Source organism: Tamandua tetradactyla, chromosome 13 (assembly GCF_023851605.1).
Source record: "Tamandua tetradactyla isolate mTamTet1 chromosome 13, mTamTet1.pri, whole genome shotgun sequence".
Taxonomy (NCBI): domain Eukaryota; kingdom Metazoa; phylum Chordata; class Mammalia; order Pilosa; family Myrmecophagidae; genus Tamandua; species Tamandua tetradactyla.
Genome location: NC_135339.1, coordinates 95,135,850 through 95,157,434, shown reverse-complemented (window position 1 = coordinate 95,157,434; position 21,585 = coordinate 95,135,850). Strand labels below are relative to the sequence as shown.

The 21,585-nt window shown below is 53.6% G+C and overlaps 1 protein-coding gene across 2 annotated transcripts in view; it reads right to left on the bottom strand.

Annotated features, from left to right (window-relative positions):
- Positions 1–21,585, bottom strand: part of INPP5A (inositol polyphosphate-5-phosphatase A) — a 233,472-nt gene that overhangs the window by 149,829 nt on the left and 62,058 nt on the right. For both annotated transcript variants that reach the window (XM_077126434.1, XM_077126433.1), the window contains exon 2: positions 7,049–7,090. In XM_077126434.1, coding sequence (XP_076982549.1) covers positions 7,049–7,090 — 42 coding nt within the window. The remainder of the gene's footprint in view (positions 1–7,048; positions 7,091–21,585) is intronic.

Below are 21,585 nucleotides of genomic sequence, written 5' to 3'. Positions count from 1 at the left end.
CACTACCCTGAGAGAAACATCTAGAGCGCTCATGGCACCCAAGGCCTGCCAGGACTGTCCTGCTGTTGTCTTCAGCCTTGTCTCCTGCTACAACCTAGCTATGCGCACCCCTCAAGCAGGCAGACTTCTAATCACGTCATCATTATTAATCCTGGAAAACATTCTTCTTCCAGCTTTCATGCATTCATTCATTTTATAATTAATTAACAAGGACCAGCTAATTTGTCAGGCCCCATGCTGGCAACAAGGGATCTGAGGTGAACTTGAACCCGCGAAGAAGCTGCTCACAAGACAGACAGAAGACAAGGGCAAGGTCACCAGCAGGGACACAAGTTCCCGGCCTCCCAGGGCAATGCCACACACCAGCTGGTCTGACCTCAAACACGGGGGCCCGAGCACAAGCTCACCTTTCAGGACAGCCATGGAGGCAGCGAGGCCTCAGCCTTGCAACCCCCTTGGGCTCCTGGGAGCTCTCAGCTGAAGGCAGCCCATCCGCCTCATCCCTCTGGCCCCCGGGCCTGGCTGATGCCTGCCACAGCATAGTGCAGACATGCAGGCTCTGGTGAGTGTGTGAACCTCCAAGGGACAGCTGAGTGCGGCCAGCTGGTCTTCTCGGCTGAGCGTGGCTGACAGGCCTTCTTGGCTGAGCATGATCTCTGGGCAGGGCAGGGGCCAGAAATGCCTGCAACCCAAAGCTCTGAATATTGGTCTGTAAAACTCTCAAGCACTGGCAAATAAACACCAGCACCAGCCTCACCACTTCACGAGCCTCCATGGAGGGCAGCTCCGTTTGGCTCCATCAACACTAACAACATAAATAAAAGTTTAGAACAAAGAGAAAGAAGCAATTGTCATGCACCAAACCATTTCTATGCTGCCAGCCTCCATTTTCCACAGCTACCAAGCCTCCGGAATCCTCCAGGAGGCTGACAACACCAGGCCGGAGAGGACAGGGGCAGCAGAGCTGCACGTGGGCTGCAAGAGTGTGCAAGGGTGTCGCCACTTAGGCAGTTTCTTAAATACGTAACATTTATCAACCCTATAACCTGACAATCCCATTCCTGGGAATTTATCCAAGGAAAATGAAAGCCATGTCCACGGAGAGTTTTGCACAAGAATGGTCACAGCAGTATTGCTCATGACAGGCAAAACTGGACACCACCATTTATGTCCATCAGCAGGAAAATGGATAGGCTGCAGGATTCCCATGCTGTGCTCAGCTGTAGAAATTAATGAAGTACTGGTAAGGCAAACGACATGGAATAATCTCAGAAACATTCTGCACAATGAAAGAAACCAAATGTAAGATTATTTTCTGTGGATTCCCATTTTATCAAATTCTAGAATAGGCAAAGCCAATCAGAACTGAGGTGACTGAAGGGGAGAGAGGCTGAACAAGAGTGCAGGAAAGAACTTTCTGGGCAGACAGGGGTGGGGGGGTGCTCAAAGGCGTTGGCCTTTGTCAAAGCCAAAAAGACTGGCCACTGCCTCTTTCTATACAAATTACATCTCAATGCAAAACAACTTCAGGTGTGAGTCTGGCCATGCTAGGTTCTCACAGCTGGGCCCTGCTTTCTGCACAATCACTGTAAAGCTCCCAGGGCCGGAGCTCAGCCAGAGAAAAGAACAGAGAGGAGCAGACCTGACCCAGGAGGAGGTCCGGTCCTTTCAGCAGCAGAGGCCCTGCCCATACCTTGCTCTCAGGCTCAGAGCTTTTGCCTAAGGGTCCCCAAGCCCTCCCTCCTGTTCCCCTTACCCACTCCCCCGTGGGTCTTTCCTGCACCTGCTAGATGAAGGACTTTTACTGGAATTTCCTCTCGGGGTGTGTTTCTGGGAGAACTTAAACTAAGACACAGATGTCTGTCCACTGTCCCTTGCTCTAGGCCGGGCTGTGACCTAGAAACTGGGGTGCAGCACAGCCTTTGTGGAACAGGGTGGTCAGTTATTTGGTCTGTCAAGGGGGGCACAGCACGGTGTGGAGGAATGGCTACAGGTGTTCACAGCCTTGACTGATGAGAAGCAGGCCACAGGGACATGGCGGGAGAGAGGTGGGTCAGAGCAACAAGCCAAGCCAAGGTCCTGGGGCAGGAGGAGCAGAGGGGTCTGGGGAAGAGGGCAGAAGCAGGGCTGGAAGGCTTGGCATCTGTCTCTGTGGGGACTCTGTTTTCCCTTTTTTTTCCTTTGGTTTTAGTCTGTTTAAATCAAGAGACCAGTACCTCGATGTTAGATGGAAGCAGATACTGCCCATTCAATTATTTTTTAAATTACTGAGAGGAAAAAAGAAGTGCAAGTCTTTAAAATGGGTGAGAAAGAATAGGGGCGCTCTGTCAGTTCACCGCCTGGGTCAGCCCTGCCCTTCCTTCCAGCTGATGGCAACACAATGACTCCAACCAGGAAACTCAGTGTGTGGGATGCAACTGATCTTTCTCCCGTGGGTCCTGGCCAGTTCTGCGCCTCAGCCGAGCCAGTTCACTTCGGCACTCCCGATAAGCTTCCCACTGGCTGTCCTTTGGCTTCCCCTTTGAACTGGGTCTAACTCACCTGAGTTTTCTCACTAATGAGGTGAAATAAAATCTTCAACAGCTGTCTGCTTTATAGCTGCATGTGAGCCACAACCAAAGAATCCATCAACCAAAAAATGACATAAGAAAAAATAACCTCTCAACATAAAAAAATCTGGACCAGATGGTTTCACTGCTGAATTCCACCAAACATTTAAAGATTTACCACCATCCCTTCTCAAATTCTTCTAAAAGGAGAAGAGGAGGGATTGCTTCCTAACCACGCTGACACCAAGGCCCTGGCAGGCAGCCCTCTGTGGGAGTGGAAGGCCAGAGTCCAGGGGCTAGGCCTCGAGTAGCCCCCAGTCCATGGTCAGCCCTGTCTGAGTGGGTGGCTCTATGCATGGCCTCCCATCTGTCCTTCCATCTCCTCAGGCTTCCACCTTCCCACCTGGAGACCAGGTATGACCCCTCTCAGAGTCAGCGAGATGTGAAACAGAAACGACACCTGGGGACACCCCCCATAAAGGCTCCCCCAATGAGAGCTCAGGGGAAGGGGGCCAGGCTCCAGACCACAGCAGCCTGGGGACAAGCCAGCACTGCAGTGTGGGGGGAAGAATCCCCCATCTGTCACCACAGATTCTATTTCTCAGGTCAGGTAGGGGTACCCTGGTACCTGACCCAGGTGAGAAGGCCCAGAGGTCAGCACAAATGGTGGCTCCCAGACAACCCCCTTCCATGGGTGGGGCTGTTCCACTGCACTAACAGCAGCCCCTACTGCCCCCAAGTCCCCCTGTCGCCATCCCCCCAAGTAACCCTTCTGTCACCATCTCCTCCAGTCCCCCCGCCCCCCTCCCCGTCTCCAGAGAGGTTTGCCTCCTCCCTCTCATCTCCTCTGGCAACTGAGCGCCTTCCTTCTGCCCTGCACATCCTGGGGTTCTGACCTCGGCCTGGGGGTTGATGGACTTTCCCAGGGGTGACAGTCTCATCCTGGGGGTGAAAGCCTTGTCCTGGGGTGATGGCCCAGTCCTGGGGTAAAAACCTTGTCCTGAGGGTGACAGCCTCACCCTGGGGGTAATGGCCTCATCCTGGTGTTCTGACCTCATCCTGGGGTTTCTGGCCTCATCCTCGGGTAACAGCCTCATTCTGGGGTTCTAATCCCATCCTGGGGATAACAGCCTCCTCCTGGGGGTGTCAGCCTTGTTCTGGGAGTTACTGCCTCATCCTGGGGTTCTGACCTTGCCCTGGGCCTCCTCCTGAACTTGCCAACTCCCTGTCTCCCCCCGTGTTGGTGATCATCACTCACTCACATGGCAAACCTTCCCAGGCCTTCACCATGAAGGGGCACTGGGCAAGGGTGCACACGGGAAGGGAGGGCCACAGGAAGGCCTGGAGGACAAGGCAGAGCCAAGGCTGTGGGACAGGGTCGAGTGACCAGCACTCGAGGACCAAGCAGGAAAAAAGCAGGGGCTAGGAAGTGGCTGCTGGCCCAGTGGGGATGGGAGGAGCCGTTGGTCCTAACAGACAAGGGAGGAAGGTTGCAGGACACGAGGCTGGACTCCAAGGGTGAGATGGTGGAGGCTGAAGGACGGTGGCAACTGGGTTCCAGCGACAAGCTAAGGACACAGCAACAGCCACAGGGTGGCCACAGGCAGTCCCAGAGCCCAGGCAGAGCTGGTGGCACGTGAAGATGACCTCCCATTCGGGAGGCACAAAGGGAGGACGTGCAGAGGCGGGGCGGGGACACTGTGCTGGTTTGAAAGGATGTACGTTCCCTAGAAAAGTCATGTTTTAATCTATATCCCATTTTATAAAGGCAGAATAATCCCTATTCAATACTGCATGTTTGAAACAGTAAGTAGATGATCTCCCTGGAGGTGTGATTTAATCAAGAGTGGTTGTTGAGCTGGATTAGGTGACGCCATGTCTCCACCTATTTGGGAGGGTCTTGGTAAGTTTCTAGAGTCCTATAAAAGAGGAAACATTTTGTAGCATGAAGGAGATTTGGAGAGAGCATGAAGCAGAGAGTCCATGAGCCAGTGACCTTTAGAGATGAAGAAGGAAAATGCCTCCCAGGAGGCTTCATGAAACAGGAAGCCAGGAGAGAAAGCTAGCAGATAATGCTATGTTCACCATGTGCCCTTCCAGATGAGAGAGGAACCCTGACCGTGTTTACCATGTGCCTTTCCATACGGGAGAGAAACTCTGTGTTCCCATGAGCCTTTCCAGATGAGAGAGAAAGTCCGATTCTGTTCGCCATGTGTCCTTCCACTTGAGAGAGAAACCGTGACCTTCATCAGCCTTCTTATCTTTACCTGGATGCCTTAAATTGGACATTTCTATAGACTTGTTTTAATTGGGATATTTTCCCGGCCTTAGAACTATCAACTAGCAACTTATTAAATTCCCCTTTTTAAAAGCCATTCTGATTCTGGTATATTGCATTCCAGCAGCTAGCAGACTAGAACACACTGTCTCGTGGCCAGTGTCTCGGCCTCATGCTGCCCACCTGCCCCAGCACGGAGCTGAGGTCAGAGACCCAAACGTGGAGCCTTCCCAGATCCTGGGGGCTCATTCGAAACGATGACAGAAAACATAAATACTTTTTTCTCCCTTGTCCAGCTTTTTTCCCAGTGACCAAGTTTTACAGAAAAGCAAAGGGTTCTAAAATGCTAGAGGGGGTCACGCTCAGGTCTGCTTAGAGAAGCAGCTTGCTGAAGGCTGCTCTGAACAACAGAACAGTGAAACCACCATAGGATGGAGACTCTGGAGACTCTGGACTGAAGAATGTCCCGGAGTCCATGCGTCCTGAAGCTGCCCGGCACAGGGCCCCTCCTGCCAGGGCTGCAGGGCAGCGCGGGGTCTCCTGAGGGTTGGCTCCCCTCTGCTGGAAAGCCCCAGGGCCCATCCCTTCTCCACCTGCCTCCTGAACCCTTAAATGCTAAGCCAGATGAAGGAGCATCAGAGAGGGGATGGAGCGCTGCCATCACACTTCCCGGTGAGCTCCTGCCACATCTCACTGGCACATCACTCACATCACTCCTCCATCTCCAGACAGGCTTATCCTCCAGAAAGGGCATCCGAGGCCCAGAAACGCCACGGCCTGCACCCAGGCTCACCCACGCCCAGCCAGCTGTGCCAGTAGGAGGGCCCTTCAGGATGGGGCGCCGTGGTTTGTGGCTTTCAGGGTTAAGTTCACAGAAAGCAGAAGCGCCTGGCTCTGACAGCATTTCCCAGGACGCCTAACTCCGCGACCACAACCCCCACCAGCAGCGCTGAGTCATCAGGGAAAGGACTTGAGAAGCAAAAAGGAGTGCGGTGAAAGTGAAAGGGCTTCAGAAACGCAGCATCTTCCGCCTGGGGCCTGTCGGGTGCGGACTCGCTGCCTGCTCCCATCCTGTTGAAGAGAGCGCCACGCTGGACTAGAACTGGGTGGGGGCAGCAAGGCAAGGGTTCCAGAGTCTTCTCTGACACTCCCCCAGGGGAGGTCGCTGGCTGTGCCCAACTTAGCCTCTGCCCTCAACCCTCTGAGACGCCTGGCAAGGCCAGCCAGAGGGTCCCGCCATGCTCCCGTGGGTGCCTGCCTCAGCCGTGGCCCCGGCTGCCGCAGGTGTGCCCCGCACTCATCCGCAGCCTTGCTGTCGTCCCACCTGCACAGCTTCCCCCAAGCCACACCTGCCTTGGCCCCAGGACATACGGCCTAGGAGGGCTGGCCGGATGCTCCACACCCAGCCCCGGGCCCTGACCACTCCACCCTGCACCTCTGGATGGGGGTCCCTCCCCACCCCCAGCCAGTCACCCCGGTTCTGCCGAGAGCCATGGTGGCCCCAGCCGTGCCCTCACACCACCTGCCCCTCCACCTGCGTCGTCTTCACCTGACGCCCATGCCCTGAGCTTCCAATGGTGCCTCCACCCCATGCCAAGGCGAGGCCCACACCCACGGCGGCCTCTGGGGGTCTGGGGCGTGTGCAAGGAGGGGAGAAGAAACAGGTCCCCAGGGAGCCCCTCCACCTGCTGCCCAGGAGCAGGGACCTCGCCTCATCGTGGAAGAGGTCTGCTCGGGAACAGCACGGGGCACGGGGCCCATGAGGCCGGGAAACGCCAGTACAACGTCCCAGGTCTGCCCCCGGGCCCTCAAGGACCCACAGGAAGCCTGGCCTGCCTCCCCCTCAAACCTCAACCCCTGAGCCCACAAGTGTACAGAGAGTTGGACTGCATGCAGCTGCACTCGGCTGGACAGGGGCGGGGGTCTCCACCTGGGGTCACTGCTACCTGAAGCTTTCTCCCCCGGAGAGCACCCCCAAGCATGGACACTCCCAAGCACACATGCTGGCAGCTGGGAGATAAAACCCCACATCTACACTGGCCTCTCTGTGTGGCGTCCCCACCGGTGCTTCCAGGTTGTGTCTACACTGGCGTTCTGCAAGCCTCACAGCCTTGAAGTGACACCACCAGGAGAGGCTGCTCAGGACCAGCCACTGGGGACTGGCGGTGCTGCCCAGAGGAGCAGGAGGCACAAGCACGCAGCAGCCTGAGAAGCAGCTCACCTGATAAAACTCCCGCAGCCAGTTCTTCTGCAGGTTTTCTGGCTGTAAAGAAGAAAGTAAAAGATAATTAGACACAGAAAATGCCCCACAGCTGCGCACAGATGGACCTGTGCAAACGGCGTGCTCAAGAGGGTACCCCAACCTGGCAATGGGCAGTCCCTGGACTCTGCACCCCGGCCCATTCTCCCCTACCTCCCAGACACAGCTCAGGTGCCTTGCCTCAGGGGCATGCCGCGGGACCCTGGAGGGGACGATGTGGCAGAGCACCTGGGATTGGTTAAGAGGCAGCACGGACACTCGGAGTTCACCATGGAGACCCCTGGGGGGGGGGGGGAATCATGGCAAGGACCCTGGGGGAGAATGCAGTGGGTGCCCGGGGAGGGGTGTCACTGCAGGCCTGGGCAGACATATGGCGGGAACCCTGGGGGTACAGATACCACAGAGACACTGGGGCTGAACACATGGGGACCATGGAGGTGGATACTGTGGGGACCATGGAGGGTGGAGGATGTGGGGACTGGGGGGTGGACACCATGGGGACTGTGCAGGGTGGATGCCACAGGGACCATGGAGGGTGGACACCTTGGGAACCATGGAGGGTGGATGCCGTGGGAACTGTGGAAGGTGGATGCTGCAGGAACCTGGGGTGGACACCGTGGGGTACTGGGAGTGGACACCACAGGGACCTGGGCTCCTAGCAAGGAGGCTGCGACCAATGGAGAAGGGAGTTATTGTCCTCACCTGCCCACTGGCATGGTGGGGCAACCTGGGAGGGCGGCTGTAAGGACATGGGGGAAGCAGTGCTGGGCAGTGGGCGCCTGTATGAGTGTCTGGAGGCCCCAGGGGGAGACAAGGATGTACTTTTTTCTCACGGACCTGTACTGGTCTGCGACCCCTGGGAAGCTGGAATACACGGCTCTGTGTTTCTAAAGCAGAAACTTCACCCACAACACAAAGAGGAATGTTGGGGAGGGGGGTGGACTTCACGGGGTCAGCAGTAAATGTCTGCTTTGGGGTCAGAGAAGCGCCAGCCCCACTTGAGGGATGTGGGTCAGGGGCGTCTGGTCAGGACAGTCCAGGCAGTGATAGTGTGCCACACCCTGCACAAGGGAGGATCGCCCTGCGGCCAGGCCGGCTCATCCTCATATGGTCCCTGTCGCTCCACCCTGGGCTGCAGGGCCTCCCGCCAGTGCCCACCATGGACTGCTGGCCCTGCCCAGGCCAAGATGCCGGGAGGAAGCCTCTGGGATGTGAGTGAGGGGGCCTCAGGATGGGACCTCAGCACTAAAGCCCACTTGAGCACCAGCCCCAGATGGGACAGGCTCCAAGTACCTGAGATGTGGGTGGGTCCTGGAGGCCCCCTCAGGACAGACACACAGCCAGGACCCAGCCAGCAGGTGTCACACCAGGCACCAAGACCAGGCTCAAGGCCAGGAAGTGACCAACCACACACCTGGGAAGCCAGAAGAGTGCCAAACTCAGTGTGGCCCACCCAACACCAGCACCAGCCCCTCCTTCCTCCTCGTGCACAGCCAGAACCAACCGGCAACAGGAAAAGACAAACTACACAACTGAAAAGGGGCACCGGATATGAATACATCCAGAAGCCCACGAAAGGACGCTCAGCTCACCAGTCACTAGGGAAACACGACCCAGACCATGAGAGACCACCTCATACCACTTGGATGCCAGTAACCATCATCAGGAGCTAACCTTTCAAAAAAGTTACAACACCAGGGAAACCCTGACACTGTGTCAACATGAGGGACACCCAAGCCAATCCCTCGATCATGAGGCTGACTCTCATGAAACTTGTGTAGGCAGTGGAGAAGCTTAGCCTACCTATAGGTATGCCTGAGAGTCACCCCTGGAGGACCTCTGGTGTTGCTCAGATGTGGCCTCTCTCTCTCTAAGCCCAACTCTGCAAGTGAAATCATTGCCCTCCCCCCCTACATGGAACATGATATCCAGAGGTGAAAGTCTCCCTGGAGGCGTGGGAGAGGACTCCCAGGGATGAGTCCAGCCTTGGCACTGTGGGATCACCAATTTCATCCTGACCACAAGGGAGAAAAGAAGTGTAATTAATAAAATGTCACTGGCAGAGAGTTCAAATAGAGCCGAGAGGCTACTCTGGAGGTTGCTCTTATGCAAGCTTCAAGTAGACCTTGCTGCCTATCATAACCTCCCAACCCCCAACCAAAACCATCCCTGCCAGTCCTAAAGAACACGTAGGGCAATATGTAAGATTCTACAAGGGTTCCATGCACTAGGGCAACTTTCCAGAAACCTACAACCTCCAGATGGGTCCCTGGTCCAGATAAGTCCTGAAATGCAGAGGGGCCAGCCTCTCCAGAACATCAACTAGTTCCATCCCTCTATCCCATATTATCGACAGCCCCTTTCAACATGCAGAAGTTGAAAAGGGCATAGCCCAAATACCCCTAAATTGGGGGGAAAGACCAAAGATGATGGTGGAGTTAATCAGAGAAGACAGGGTTTAACAAAGGAGTATGACTGCTGAATAATTAAACTGATATCTCTTTTAGTCTCTAGTATCTTAGAGCAGCTAGAAATAAAAACCTAAAATTGTGGAATTGTAACCGATGTCAAACTCTGAAATCTGTTCTACAACTAATTGTTGTGCCTTGAAATTTGTTGTTTTTTTGTATGTTATATTTCACAACGACAACAACAACGAAAAAGCAATGACAAGCGTTGGCAAAGATGGGAGAACGCGAGCCGCAAGCGGCCACTGCGGAGACCTGTCCGGCAGTTCCTGAAAGCAGTCAACAGCCTTGCCGGCGTCAGCACTCCACTCCCAGTGTGCGCACCATGCAAGCTGAAAAGCCACATCCGCAAAGACCTGCACGTGGGTGAGCAGAGCAAGTCCTCCACAAGGGCCACGCAGACGTCCACCACGGACAACGGGCACACAAAGGGGTCCAGCCCTAGGACAAGGCGCTGTGGCACCATGAAAGGAGCAAAGGCCTGAGACACGGCAGGACGATGAGCCCTGAAGACACACCGAGGGGAAGAAGCAGACCCAGGAGGGACGCCGTCAGCTCCACATACTGAAGCTCCCAGAAGAGGGACACCCCAGAGACAGGGGCAGACTGTGGTCGCCAGGCCTGGGGGTGACACGGGGTGACTGGAGCAACAAAGCATTCTACGGTAGATTATGTTAATGGAGGCAGGAGTTTGTAAAGATACTAAATACCACTGAGCAGTAGACTTTAAATGGGCGCTTTTGTGGTATGTAAATTACATCTCAATTAAAACTAATTATAAAAGGAATTGAAATATAAATTTGTATAGGATTTAAATAAAATAGGTTAAAAAAGAAAGAATAAAGAAGAGAGCAGATGGGAGCAGACGAGAGGGGAGGGGAGGAATTTCCCTCTCTCCCTCCATCTCCTTCTCCCTCTCCCCCTCCCCCTCTCTCCTTCCACCTCTCCTTCCCTCCACTCCCTCCCCCTCTCTCCCTCTGTCCCCCCCTTCTTCCCTCCCTCTCCCTCTCTTTTTCTTTCCCTCTCCCACTCTCTCCCTTTGTCTCCCTCTCCCTTTCCCCCCTTTCCCTCCTCCTCCCCCTCTCCCTTCCTCCCCCTCTCTCCTTTCCCCCTCCGCCTCTCCCCCCTCCTCTCCCCCCTCCTCTCCCCCCTCCTCTCCCCCCTCCTCTCCCCCCACCTCTCTCCCTCTCTCCTTCCATCTCTCTCTCTCACTCCTTATCTCCTAAAATGGTAACTTCCTCCCATCCTGTTGCCTCCCCTGCATCCAGGTCCAGCTGCTCTGCGAACATGGCCCCACACCCTGCCCCTGTCGGCTCTCCCTGGGCCCCTTATTCTCCGCCTCCAATAGAGCTCCCTGCTCCTGTCCCCCCTTCCCTTTGCTCCTTCCACAGCAGCAGAGACACCCCCTCCACAACACCCCTGCTCCCCTGCAGTCAAAGCCAAATTCTGTCTAGGGTCTGTAGGGAACTGCCCTTCTGTCCTCCTGGCACTTGCTCTGCCCGGTCCTCCCCAGGCCCCACTGCCTCTCACTCTCAGGCCCTGCTAAGCCTGTGCCCAGGCCATTCCCAGCCTGAGCAGTTAAGTCGCATCACACTCTATTCCACACATTCCCCTATGGCCCCATCATAGGAACAGGACACTTCACTTCCCAGGCCCACAGAGCAGTGGACACACTGCATACGGGGCAACTCCAAGGAGCAATACACAAACAACCAAGGCGGGGAGAAAAAAGTTGGGGTTTCCCCAGCAGCAACAAAACCAAGACAGGTCCAGCCTCAGGACAAATGGCAGCCCAGGAAGAAAAAGAAGATGCTTCCCTGGGAGGGGAGAGAGAGGCCATCACAAGGAGGCCAGGACACGCAGAACCCAAGGGCCCTGAGGAAGGGGCCGGAAGGCACGGCAGGAAAGCCACCTGGAAAAAGACTAGCCACAGCCACATCGAGAGGGAAACATTCCCCGAAAGGGAAGGAAGACAGGCCAAGCTTGGAAAGGGCCCTGTTTCCTGGAAACCTGGACCTGGACTGAGCGGCCACGGGATGGTCCACACGCCTGGAGAGGGGAGAGCCACTCAGGCGGCCAGGCCCTGAGCACTGAGCCCAGCCGCCGAGAGCAGCAGCCAGAGGCAGAGCCCAGACCCAGAGGCACTGGGCCCAGGGCCAAGGCCAGCCAGACAGAGTGACAGACACACCACGGGCCTAGAGGCCAGCACACGGGCACAGAAGCAAGGGGCGTGGGGGGGCATGAGGCACGGAGGCAGGGGGTGCAGAGAGGTGAGAGGGCAGGGAGGCATGGGCTCAAGAAGCGTGGGAGGGCAAGGGGCGGGGAAGTACAGGGGACGAGGGGGGTTGGGGCGAGGTGGGGCAAGAAGTATGGAGGTGAGGGGTGTAGAGAGGTGCGGAGGGAAAGAGGGGGGGAGAGGCCTGACCTTTCAAAGCAGGGGGTTCACAAACATCAGCTAACAAACGTTTTTTTAACTATAAATTCTTAAAGTTTCCAAAAAATATTTCTCTTACCCTTAAAAGATTTTAAAAATAATACACATCTTAACACTGACAAAATATTTTTATTAAGTCCAAAAGTTCCTTTACTTCTAACTGAATATAGTTTTCTTCTGACAACTCAGGTAAAATTAAACTCAATGGTTTAGTTCAAGGACAGTGGTCAGAAGCCGATCTTAAAGCTTGATGTGTGAAGGTTTATCTTTATTCCACTAAATAAACTCCAGATGAGTTCAGGAGATAAACACTCAAAGCCACAAAATAATTCAAAGCAAATATAAGTAAATAACTGCTCTCATGGCAGGAAAAAGTCTTTCTAGAAATGAACGCTGAGAAAGGCACTAAAGAAAATCTGCCTGCGGACTTGGCCGTGCCCACGGCAGGACCTTCTCCTCCCTCTCTGGCTCCCGACTGTGGCTTCTGCTGGCCCGGCCTCCAGGAGTGGGAGCAGGCCCACAGCGTCCAGCCAGCTGCAGCCTCATGAGGACAGCCACTCCCCAAGGCCCACAGCCCACGCCCACAGGAATGGAGGAAGATAGGGACGTGTTTTTCCGGGTGCCTAACTCCCAGCCACATCAAAACACGCAGGTAAACAATAAATCATAGGTAAGCACCAACTTGTTAAAAGGATTCTACGGAGCCAAACACCTACAGCCAGGGCATCACTTTCTCAGCTCTTCCGGGGGTAACATGAAATCCTAACAAAGCATATTAAAAAACACACGCACGCTGCTTTACCCAGTGGTTCTATTTCAGGAAATGCATTCTTTTTAATGCCAGGATAAGCACAAAGACTATTTTTTACAGAGCTGTTTGATGCACTGCTGTGGATGACAGCAGGAAACATCCACAAAGCAGCCCCGCAGCGGGACCCGCGATGCCCCAGCCGCCCCACCAGTACTGGGCATGCTCGAGATGTTACTGCAATTTGCTCCTATTTTACAGAAACTAAGAAACGGAAAAAGAAACTCAGGTTTCAAGTCCAGAAGCAGGTAATGGGAGGTTGCAGACCCAATCCCTCGAGTACAACTGCAGGACAGTGGCCCAGAGGCCAAACAGGAAGTACACCAGCAGCAAAGTACAAGTGACAAGAGTCTGACGAAAGAAGCACCCTCAGGGATGACTCCATCTGAGTTCACACTGAACAGAAAAACACCCCTTCCTTAGGGGAGAAAAACTATGGAACTACAAAACCTTACCATGAGGGATCCCCTGATACTGTGTCAAACTTCAGGGACACCCAAATCAATAGGCTAAGCTCTCGATCATGAGGTTTATTCTTGTGAAGTTTATGCAGGTAGCTGAGAAGTTTAGCCTACCTATAGGTATGCCTAAGAGTTACCCCTGGAGGACCTCTGTTGTTGCTCAGATGTGGCCTCTCTCTCTCTAAGCCCAACTCTGCAAGTGAGATCATTGCCCTCCCCTCCCACGTGGGACATGACATCCAGAGGTGAAAATCTCCCTGGTGACATGGGAGAGGACTCCCAAGGATGAATCCAGACCTGACACCATGGGATAAACAATTCCATCCTGACCAAAAGGAGGAAAAGAAGTGTAATTAATAAAGTATCAGAGGCAGCGAGAGTTCAAATAGAGTCCAGAGGCTACTCTGGAGGTTGCTCTGACATAAGCTTCAGGTAGACCTTGCTACCTATCATAACCTGCCAACCCCCAACCAGGACCATTACCAGCCAATCCTAAAGAACACCTGGGGCAATATGTAAGATTCCACAAGGGTTCCATGCACCAGAAACCGACAACCTCCAGATGGGTCCCTGGTCCAGATAAGTCCTCAATTCTAGCCCAGCCTCTCCAGAACATCAACTAGTTTCATCTCTCTACCCCATATTACTGACAGACCCTTCCAATATCAAAAATCTAGAATGGCCATAGCCCAGACACCCCCAAAGAGAGGGACGGAAAGATCGAAGATAATGGTGGAGTTATACAGAGAAGACAGGATTAACAAATGAATATGAATGCTGAATCATTAAATTGATATCTCTTTTAGTCTCCAATATTTTAGAACAGCCAGAAGTAAAAACCTAAAATTGTGAAATTGTAACCCATGTCAAAGTTTGAAATATGTTCTACAGCTAATTGTGGTGCTGTGCTTTGAAATTTATAGCTTTTTTGTATGTAAGTTATTTTTCACAAAAAAAAAGAAAGAGAAAACATCGATTGTGATGATAAGAAAATATTTAACCTCTCTAGCTTGCTATATTCTGGGGCAGCTAGAAGGAAAAATATGAGAGGATCATATGGTAGCCCATGGCAAACTCTAGGATCTGACCTGTAACTATTTGTTGAAGAATGCTTTGAAAACTATTGCCTTTTAATTCCTTTGCTTTGTATATATATTACACTATACAATAAAAAAAGTTAAAAAAAAAAAAAAAAACACCCCCGCCCAACACAGAACCCTATCGTTAAAAATGTGGGAAAACATGGTTTCCTGAACCTCAGACCTGAAATTCCAGTGCAACCGCCTAACACCTGCCTCACATCTGACCTCACTGAACATAAGGAATCTAATTTAAAAAACCCTCCAGGACAAGGCAGCCGACACCCGCAGGCCCCTGTCTGGAAAGAACTGAGCACGAGCACACATGGACACGTGTCCTGAGTCTTACTGTGAGGAAGAGGGAAAGGAAGCAGCAGAAGCCGAGGGGCACTAAAAGTTTTCACTCACGGTTCCCAGGCACACAGGCTCACACAGGCACACAGGCTCATGTGCATGCACAGGCACATAGGCTCACACATGTGTACACAGGCTTGCACAGGCATACAGGCTCACACACATGCTCACAGGCAAACACACACAGGCTCACAAGTTCACACATAAGCACAGGCTCACACACATGCACAGGCACACAGGTTTACACACATGTTCACAGGTTTGCACATACACACAGGCTCACAGGTTTGCATAGGTTCACATATGCACACACAGGCACACATACACAGGCACACAGGTTCACACATACACACAGGCTCACATATGCTCACACAGGCTCACACACACTGGCACAGGCACACAGTTTCACATAAGCAGACAGGCTCACACAAGCACACATGTACTCACAAGCATAGGCACACACATGCGCACACAGGCTCACACATGTGCACACAAGCTTGCACACACATGCACAGGCTCACACATGTGCTTACAGGTTCACACATGCACACAGGCTCACACACTCATGCATAAGCACACAGGTTTGCACACGTGCACAGGTATACAGCCTCGCACACACGCACAGGCACAAAGACTCACATCAGTGCACAGGCACACAGGCTTGCACACATGTTGCACACACATATTCTTACACTCTTCTGCCAAGACTAACATCAGAATGACTGTTTATGCACAGCCCATGTGCTTCGATAAACTTAGCCCTAAACTGCAGCAGAGTCCTTTAAATGGGGGCCATTTCTTTCTGGAACTTCAAATCCTACCAAAACTGGCTTGTTGTACACTTAGTTTCCAGGCAGCAGTACTTATGCCCTGCTGCTTGAGGGCCAAAAACAAAACAAGCTCCAGGACCACACCACGGGTAGGTCTGCTGGAAAGGGGACAGCTCTGCTCCTGGAGACAGCCTTCCCTGGGTCCCAGCGGCTCTGCCTGAGGCAGAACTATCTTTAGGCCAGGAAGTAAGACCACGATATACACTCGCCAATCAGACTGAAGGAAACGCTCTCCTTTCAGCCAATCCCAGGCACCCAGCCCTGGCACATGCACGCCTTGCTGTGACGTGCACTGTGGGGGACACCGGCTGGCGGCTGCTGCTTCTCTCTCCCAGACACCTGCAGTGCCCTCTCAGTCCTGCAGAATGGTAGGAAACCATCAAAAGGTGGCTGGAGAAAAGGCTAACAATCCTCATTCCTTTCAAATGTGGAATTCTGTTTCTGGGAGTCAATCCTAAAGCAAGGAACTAAATAGTCAAAAATGCTCAGAAGTCAAACAATGTCCCAGGGAAGAGAATTACAGTTAGAGGGCTCCACGCGGGGGTGCCAGAAGGCGTGTCGGCAGAGAACACCAGGCAGCACATCCACTGAAGGACATGTCGACAAGGCAGAAGCGTCTCCCCTCAAGAACCGGCCAGGGTGCCACACACATGCCCCGACCCCTTGGCAGCAGCCAGACCAGCGGCTACCACGGACAGGCAGGGCCCGCTCAGAAGCCGCGTCCCACATGCAACCCAGGTGGGCAGGTCAGACCTTGCCAGGGCGGCCTGGGCCTCCCAGGACCCAGGAGGCAAGTTCTCTTCCTTTTATTTTCTTCATTTGCAGCATCCTGATAACGACTATGGATTAGTTTCATAATTTTAATTCTTAATTTTGAAAGACTGAGAATAGAAAAACAAAGAACGCTGATCCCTTTAGCCAACATTTTAAATAACTGCAAGTCACTCTAAGCAGCAAGCAAAGGCAAATGACAAAGTGAGAAAACGCACCTGTAGTTTTTGGGAAGGTGGTCAGGTGATTCTCTTTACCACATGAAGCGCTGCTTCAAATAAGCAGGAAAAAAACCAACAGGCTAAGCATGCAAACCGGCACTCATGTGTGCACACATGCATTCACACACCTGCACTCATGTGTGCACATAATCACAACTGCAGTTACATGTGGTGCACACATGCACACACTCACATGTGCATGCACACTCGCAATCACACCTGCACTCATGTACGTACACACACTCACACCTCACATGTGCATGTGCACTGGGCAAAGGACATTAACAACATGAAGGCCGTCAATCGGACCGGCTCTGTGCTGTGAGGACTCCAGCAGGACATGTGGCCTCATCCCCCTCCAACCATGCGAGGGACTGCCATCCAGGAGGCCGCCATGAGGGTCAGGAAGGACCCTGGGGTCCAGGGAGGAAGGGGGCCCAGCCAGGACCCCACGGGCAACAGGTAGGAGCACCAGGACACCTGGGGCGACAGGCAGCACCAGATCTGTGCCCACCAACCTGGCCTCTCTGACCAGAAAAGGGAAAAGAAACGCTTGGCAAACAGGTAAAAAGGCACTCAACCTCACTTGTGAGAGAAATCAGACTAAATCCATCCTCTAGCTAGCAGACAGGTGAAAATAAAAAGGTCCAGTAACACTCTGCCTGTGCCAAACCTCCCAACGTGCATGACAGGCGCGTGCCCACGTGAGGGGCCCACACGCTGTAGCCGCCAGAGCCCATGGGAGCACCCTCCGGGTGAGACGACGTGTCAGGGGCCGCATAGCCTCACTCACCAGCCGAGCAGACGTCGGGGTGGACGGGGCCGGGGCACGGGCAGGGGGGCAGGGGTGATGCCAGGGCTGGCCCACGCCACCACGGGGCAATGACATGGAGGAAAGGAAGACCAGGAGGAGACGCATAGAGGCGTGTCCTCGAGAGCGTCTGGGACATCACAAGCTTACTTCACACTTTCCAGCCCCAGAAAAGCCGCGCTGGACACGCTCATCAGAGAGCACGCCTCATGGGGCTGCCTCAGAGGGCCTCGGCCGAAAGCCGTCCCCGGGGAGAGCGACCGACCGAGGGCGCCTGGCAGAGAACACCCCAAGGAGGCGGAGACAGGCGGGAAGATAAGGGGAGGCAGGGGACGCCCATGGCTGCTTCTTGGAGGCGTCGCAGTCTCATCTCCTCTCTGGATACGGAACGGCTGAGCACGTCTGACAAGCGAGGGCAGGACTGTCTTCCCAGTGCGTTACCTGGTCGGGAGGCTGCGCCAGGACGCCCCCGCGAAGCCAGAACCCAAGCAAGGCCGGACATGGAGGCTGAGGCTGGTGGCAAAGCTTGAACCAGGCGGGTGGGGCCGGGCCACTGTAGCCACTCTGCCTCTCCTTTCTGACCATCTCACGAGGCCCTCCCCACACAGGCAGTCCGAGGGGAGCACGCGAAGAGCGGAGACCCCACGAGCCACGGCCTGGTGCGCAGAAGCGGAGCACAGACTTGCGGGAGGATGGAGAGCATGGTGGCCCGCACGCTGGGCCCAAGAGCTGCCCCATTGGTGGGAAACGGAGGAAGGCGCATGCGTCAGGGGCTCTGGGCTCGCAGTGGCCCCTAAGACGATTCGAGAAAACCAAACCTTCTGCCAATAAACACAGCTTAAACCCACAAATGCCCATGAAGAAGATGGCAAAGAACACAAGACAGAGCAAAGAGCACAAAACACCAGAGAAGCCAAGGCCCAAGGGCACAAAGTAAGAAATGATGGGTCAGCACGATGAGAAATTCAATAAAATAAAATAAAACAGGAACAGAAATGTGAGCAGACCCTCGCTGCAGAGGCTATACTGAGGGCAGCACGTAGAGAGAGGCCGGCGCCACTGGGAAATGCAAATGAAAACAGAGTGGCAGCACCACCAACCCAAACAAGGGGACTGAAGCAGGGAAGAAGGGGTGGGAGCCTGGAGGAGGAATGGGAATGAGGAGGAGGAGGGGCAAGAGTGAGGAGGAAGAGGGGCGTGAGCCTGAAGGAGGGGTGCTTTCACACCGGCTGGCCGCATGGTCACTTGGAAAGAGCCTGGGGATTTCATAAGAAGTAAAATGGACCCGCATAGGGTCCAGCCACTTGCTCTGAGGTCTTCACCCAAGAAGGGAAGAAGCACGTGTCTACACAAGACCTGTCCGTGGATGTGCACAGCAGCTTCCTTTTTAACAGCCCCAAGCAGGAAACCCCTAGCAGTTCATCCACAAGGGACAAGGCACCCGCTGTGGGACATTCCAAGAAGGGATGCCACCCAGCGAGGGAAAGGAATGAGCTGCCCACATGCACAGCCACCCGACCCTCAAAATCGTCCACGCAGTGAACAGCAGGACCCAGTAAGGTCCCACTGTGAACAACACAGATGACGCAGGGGCCTTCTACACGGCAGGCAGCAGGACAGGGGTACTGGGCCACATGGCCAGAAAACTGGGGGTAGCAGGCACACCCTCTCTTGGCTGTGGCAATAGCTTTGCAGGTACACGCACCTGCCGAGACTTTTCACATTGCGCCTGAGATGTGCGCTGCTCACTGCCTGCCAATAAACTGCTTAACAATTGGCAGAAAGCACAAATGACTGAAAACAGTGCAACTGAAAATTCAGTTTCCTCCTTGCATTAGCCATACGAGAGGGGCTCAGCAGCCCGGTGTGGTGAGGGGCCACGGCACTGAGTGGGTCACAGAAAATCCTGTCCCTGTAGGAAGAGCTGCGACTTAACCAGCACTGCCCAAAGAAAGTTTCTGCAGCGATGGGAAGATTCTATATCTGCACTACCCAAATATGCACTTGAACTGAAATTTAAACTTAAAAATAAACCTAAAGAATCAAGTGTGCTTATGGGCTACTCTGCTGGACAGCACAGTTTCAGACCACAAAGAAGGAAAAAAAACTTCCAGGCTCCTCTTAGGAGCAGAAACAGCCCCTGCATTAGGTGGTAACGAGGCGGGGAGAGTGCGGGTGGGGGTGAGGGAGGAGGACACAGCAGTTGCAATTAAAACCCCTTATCAGCTGACTTACGTTAATCAAAAGTTAGATTCTCTGGGAGGGTCTGCTTTTATCAGGTGAGCCCTTTGACAAAGTCTAGAGGTCAGGGGCTGGAAAGCAGCAGTGTCCCTCCCTCTTTCCCTCCGCTCCCTCTTTCCCTCCCTCCCCTAGCCCTCGCCTTCTCCCCTCCTCTCTCTCCCTCTCCCTCTCCTCCCTACTTTCCTCTTCCTTCCTCTCTCTCCCCCCTCCATCCCTCCTTCTCTCCCCTCTTACTACCTCGGAGGAAGTAGGGTGCCATGAATTCAATGGCCGCAAGGAAATGATTTCAGGCAAAAACCTTGAGGGACTTACAATGAGACCCTTCCCTGGTGGCCCCAAGGAGCACAGCCTGGGAACCGAGGCCCCCACGCTGAGTCACCTGTCTTAGCTGTGAGAACGAGACAGTGCATGGGGGCTGCTTTTCAGCCACTGAGTACGAGGTGGTTTCCCAGCATCGGAGGCTAGCATGGACTGATTCCTTCACAGCGCACATACACACACACACATCTGCGTGCGCACACACATCTGCATGTGCACACATATCTGCACACAGACACACATCTGAACGCACACACGCCTGCGCACACACACATCTGCACGCGCACACATCTGTGCATGCGCACACATCTACACACATCTGCGTGTGCACACATCTGCGCACACACATCTGCGTGCACACACATCTGTGCGCAGACACACATCTGAACGTGCACACACACACATCTGCACGTGCACACACATCTACAGACATATAATCTTCCCATCACTGTAGAAACTTTCTTTGGGCAGTGCTGGTTAAGTCGCAGCTCTTCCTACAGGGACAGGATTTTCTGTGACCCACCCAGTGCTGTGGCCCCTCACCACACCAGGCTGCTGAGCCCCTCTCGTATGGCTAATGCAAGGAGGAAACTGAATTTTCAGTTGCACTGTTTTCAGTCATTTGTGCTTTCTGCCAATTGTTAAGCAGTTTATTGGCAGGCAGTGAGCAGCGCACATCTCAGGCGCAATGTGAAAAGTCTCGGCAGGTGCGTGTACCTGCAAAGCTATTGCCACAGCCAAGAGAGGGTGTGCCTGCTACCCCCAGTTTTCTGGCCATGTGGCCCACCTCCCCCAGCACACACATCTACTCATGCACACAAATCTGCGCAAGCACACACATCTAAACACACACACCTGCGCACACACAGACACCTGCGCATGCACACATCTGCACACGCACACACATCTGCACACACACATACCTCTACACATGCACACACATCTGTACACACACACCTGCGCATGCACACACCTGCACACGCACACACACATCTGCGGACACACACATACCTCTACACGCACACACACATCTGTGCACACACATTTTCGTGTGTGCGCACATATCTGTGCACACACACCTGTGCGTACACACACATCTGTGTGCACCCACACATCTGTGCATGCACACACACATCTGCACACGCACACATATCTACACACACACCTGCGTGCGCGCACACACATATGCATGCGTGCACACATCTGCGCACACACACATCTGCACGCGCACACACATCTCAGTCCTCAAGCAAGGCCTCCCCCAGCGGGAAACCCAAGAGGCACCCCACTGAGAAGAACAGGCGAGGGGGCCTGTTACTCCCAAGGCTCCTTGACCTTATTTTGATGGTATTAGGGAATGAGGTCAAAAGGGGAAAATAATTAGATACAGAACAACTGGAAGAATTAACCAATATCTTAAAACCCTACAACAGTATCACTGGAAAATCAGAGAAAGCAAACAATAAAATAACTCAGCTAGACAGCAGGATATAGAATTTACACGTGAAAATCAATAGCATCAAACACAAACCTACCCAGTTAAAAGATACAACAGAAAAGAAAACCCCTTTTGCAATACCAACATAAAAAAGATAAAACAGTTAAGAATAATTAAAAAAAAAAAAAACTATAAAGGATTTAAAACCTTCCTGGTAGACATGCCACCTCCTCCACAGCCCAGCTACGACAATGACCTGGGCTC